General features: G+C 32.4%; 1 protein-coding gene across 1 annotated transcript; it reads right to left on the bottom strand.

The window, feature by feature from the left end:
• Positions 1-2349: 2349 nt before the first annotated feature.
• Positions 2350-3386, bottom strand: LOC106320744. The gene is made up of 3 exons (XM_013759110.1): positions 3263-3386; positions 3048-3136; positions 2350-2747 (listed from the first exon to the last, which is right to left on the bottom strand). Exons 1-3 carry the CDS (start codon positions 3287-3289, stop codon positions 2597-2599), a joined length of 267 nt encoding a protein of 88 aa, XP_013614564.1. The 5' UTR covers positions 3290-3386; the 3' UTR covers positions 2350-2596.
• Between the last annotated feature and the right edge of the window lie 1175 nt (positions 3387-4561).

Below are 4561 nucleotides of genomic sequence, written 5' to 3'. Positions count from 1 at the left end.
CGAGAGATAATTTCAGATATAATAGCACCATGACACGGAAAGACCTGAGGCTAAAGCATAGCCACTCTTGAAAAGGTGGACGTGGATTCAAAAATGAAGTTGGGCCGCTTCATATTCCGCATGATGTCCACAGCCCATAACACTACAAGTAATTTTACTTCCATTTCGGAGTTTACATTAGAATACGAGCGAGGCTATGAACAGAGGTTGAGCCCATATGGTCACGAACAATCCAAGAGGTGCCACTCATCTTCCTCATAGCATCCCAAGAAGAACCAGTATTGCATTTTGACACCTCAAGAGGAGAACTTTGCGAACACCCGACGAGCTGAACAACATTCGTCTTCCTTCTTTTAAAACCTCTCGAGTGGCTATTGGTAGCAAACCAAATGTCAGCCTCTTCCTTGCCTTTGAAATGATTGAAATGGGATCATATTGGACATTTTGCAAAGACTATCATGTTCCTCTGTTCCAGATTTGCCATAGAACCCATGGGAATACTCACACAAAAGAAGATTAAAACAATAATTTTAAGAGGAAACAAATAAACTAATTGGCTTGTATCGCGTGTGTTTCACAAAAAAACCATGATTTAATGATTTCCATATGAAGAATACCAATCACATTTTTAATATGACAATGTTCAGTAAGTATTCTAATCATCTAGATCAGGCATATTTTACTTGATTCACGACCCCAAACACAAAAAACTACCCCACTTCATCGTCCCATTTCAATCCTATTACAATACAAATCTTAAAAACTAAAGACTACAGCAAAACACGGCATCATCTCCACATATTTAGCTAGAGAAACAACTATGTCCACGATCATGTACTTGCGCGGGGGTTATGCCCCTAGTTATATTACCAGTCACACCCTTACTTTGGTTGTCTCTTTGGTGTCAACATCAAATTCTAGATTAGAGCATCTCCAAAAGAACTCTCTATTTTAGAGTTTGCAAAACTCTATATTTGAAGTTTCAAGGTGTTTTTCTCCAAAAACAAAACTTCAAATTTAAGTTCAAATTTTTTTGTAGTTTACATTATAGTCCTTATATTTGTCATAAGTAATATAAATCCATACAAATTTTATACATAATTAGCACATATATAAAAATATTACCAAAATATTAATTAATAAAATAATATATTAAAATATAAAATTATAAATAGAAGTACATAATTAAATATTAAACTACAAGCAAAATACCACATTATTCCATAAAATTATTTTCACAACTATTTGTATTGAACTGCTCTCTGGATACATAACTGCAGTTTGTATTGACAGGATCTCAAGTTTATAAACTCAAGCTCTTATTTCATGATTTTCTCATTGTTTTCTATAATACGAAGCACTAGCCATCTCCAAACCAAGGGTCACGGAACAACCATCTTGATGAAATCTAAAGGAGATCTCCAAAAAAAATTCTGATATAGAGTTTTTTACTCTCCAAAAATGAATTTCAAAACTTCAATTTTAGAGTTTTAAAGAGAGAAACTTCATATTTGGAGATGAGTTATTTTTTGATTCAGCCCCCAAGGTGAATCTCTAGGATTTCATTATTTCAAATTTGATATCTTTTAAAAAAAGAAAAAAAAATATTATGAAGTTATATTATGCTTTTAAGATAAAAAAAGTAAAAAAAAAAATAGTAGTAGTAGTTACAGAAAAATAAAATAAAAAAATATATTTTAACGTCGTCAGCAAAACACTAAACCATAAATTCTAATCCCTAAACTCTAAACTCTTAGGTAAACCCTAAACCCATGGATAAATCATAAACTCTAAATCAAAATCACTAAACACTAAAAGACTCAAGGGTTTAAGGTTTATGATTTAGGGTTTAGGGTTTTAGTGTTTAGTGTTTTTTTTTATTTAGAGTTTAGAATTTCTCCAACGGTTTAGGGTTTATCCAAGGGTTTAGGGTTTAGGGATTATGATTTAGGGTTTAGTGTTTTGCTGACGACGTTAAAATATATTTTTTTATTTTATTTTTCTGTAACTACTACTACTATTTTTTTTTTACTTTTTTTATCTTAAAAGCATAATATAACTTCATAATATTTTTTTTTCTTTTTTTAAAAGATATCAAATTTGAAATAATGAAATCCTAGAGATTCACCTTGGGGGCTGAATCAAAAAATAACTCATCTCCAAATATGAAGTTTCTCTCTTTAAAACTTTAAAATTGAAGTTTTGAAATTCATTTTTGGAGAGTAAAAAACTCTATATCAGAATTATTTTTGGAGATCTCCTTTAGATTTCATCAAGATGGTTGTTCCGTGACCCTTGGTTTAGAGATGGCTAGTGCTTCGTATTATAGAAAACAATGAGAAAATCATGAAATAAGAGCTTGAGTTTATAAACTTGAGATCCTGTCAATACAAACTGCAGTTATGTATCCAGAGAGCAGTTCAATACAAATTGTTGTAATTCTGCTTAATAGAAACAACATAAGCCACCAGCAAAATGAAGTAGCCATTTGCTGGAGGGTTACATGACAAATGAGATTTATTAAGAGACACAGAGAGATTCAATAAAAATCCCAGTTCCAGAAAACAATACAAGAAAGTCTTGAGAAAATGTTGGTTCAGTAAGTAGGATCAGTGAAGAACTTGTTGAGTCCAGGCATAATTTCTGGACGCTTGTAGCGAACATACTTCCTCAAGAAATTTTCCTTGTACTTCTCTCCCTCTGCATGGTTATCCAATATTCCGGCAGCCCTGTTCTCCTTGGTACATCTGCAGAGATAAACCAAAAGAAAAAAAACACAACTTTTAGAACACAACCTCTATTCTAGTATTGCAAGATATGCTAAAGAACCAAAAGCTCAAAAAAAGTTTGGTCTAAATAGATAGCTATACTGAAAGTACACATTAAGTATAATCTAATACAGAACTGCATTACTGGTTCCCTATGAAGACACTTCGAAACAGCCTTTGAAGTGATTCCTAGGGATAAGTTCTGTTTCATTTACAGAGTATCTAGACCAAACGACACCGTTTTGCAAAATAACAATATTTACAACGAGAGATACAAACCTGACTTCAGGGTTTCCGGTGATGTTCCTAATCAACGAGAACGCACAGATCCCAACCGCAGCTCCTGTAGCGGCGAACAAGGGATACACCTGAACAGGGCAAAGAAAACACACGAGGCGAATCTTAGAAGAATCGATGATACCAGATCTAACACTTGTTAGCTTAGTCAAAAGAGAATCAATGGAATGACTCTGATCAAAGAAGGATGAAAGTACCTCAGGTCTCAACCAACGGCTCGACATTGGAATCGCGGAGAAGAAATCGATCGAGAGAAAGGAAGACGGCGAATGTTGAGAGACGTAAAGAGACTTCCTTTTGCGTTTTGACTGTAGGTTTTACGTTTCTGTTTTTCTTTTCCGGGCGAGTGTAAGAAATTACAAATACTAGGGGCGTAGCCTCCGCGCGCACGGATACATTGTTCATGCGCTATGTAGTTTTGCGTACGGGATTTTGCATGGGACCATTACCGTTTTTAGCGTATTCATGTTCTAAAGCTAAGGTTTATGAGGTTGGTTAGTGTCTAATGAGTTAATTGTTAATATATTATTCTTAAATAGCGTAAAGAAAATGAAATAAAAACTTGTTTTAAGAATTTTGCAAATTACAGAAAAAGTAATTGAATGAAGTCAAGGCCAAAAAAAGAATACGTGTTTATTAGTGTAATTTGAATTGTAAAATTATGTTGTATATATATCGTTTCAGTTGTAATGTTTATGAGAGTTAGGTTTGAACGGAAAGGTTAGGGATAAATATTTAATAGTGAGGAAATATATGTTTTTATTTTGTTTGTTGATTATAACTGAAGTCGAAAATAATACTGAAATGATATCAGAGGTTAAAACATGATAACCTTCCTTATTAATAGTAAGTAAGATGGACTCATAGTTTGCTTTTCTTACACAATGGACAACTTATTTTTGTACGAAGTCATTGATCAATGCAATGAAAATGGAAATTATGGTTATATATGAGAGAGAAAATATTGTTTACACAGTCGCAATTCTTGGAGCCTATTAATGATAAGATCGAACTCAAGTCTTGAAGTAGCGTTTTGATTATAGTCTCTAATGGTTTGTTATTAATTTTATGTTTTTGATTCTGTTGAATTGCTACTTTTTACGAAGACTATTCTAATTATTTTTAGTTTCGTTGTGGATCTATTATTTGTAGTTTGTGGTTAATGAGATCTTCGCATGTATCTGTTTCCTCGTATGTATATGTTCTTTTCTGTCAAATGAGGTGATCGTTTGTTATTGCATGCTTTAAAAAGTGGTAACAAAAAATAATGTTCATAGTACAAATTTAATTTTAGCAAAAAAATAGAATGATAATAGACTGTTTTTCAAAAATTAATAACTGGTGTAATTATTAAAATAATATAGTTTCCAAATTCGTTTTTTAAAGGGTTTGTACAGGGCATGTTAAAAGTATGCTAAAGAAATGTAAGAAAGTGTGGAATAGATTAACAAAAAAGAGAAAATGTAATTGTTTATTGCCCAAAATATTGATCAAGT

Source organism: Brassica oleracea, unplaced genomic scaffold (assembly GCF_000695525.1).
Source record: "Brassica oleracea var. oleracea cultivar TO1000 unplaced genomic scaffold, BOL UnpScaffold01047, whole genome shotgun sequence".
NCBI lineage: Eukaryota > Viridiplantae > Streptophyta > Magnoliopsida > Brassicales > Brassicaceae > Brassica > Brassica oleracea.
This window is presented reverse-complemented; position numbering and strand designations above follow the sequence as displayed.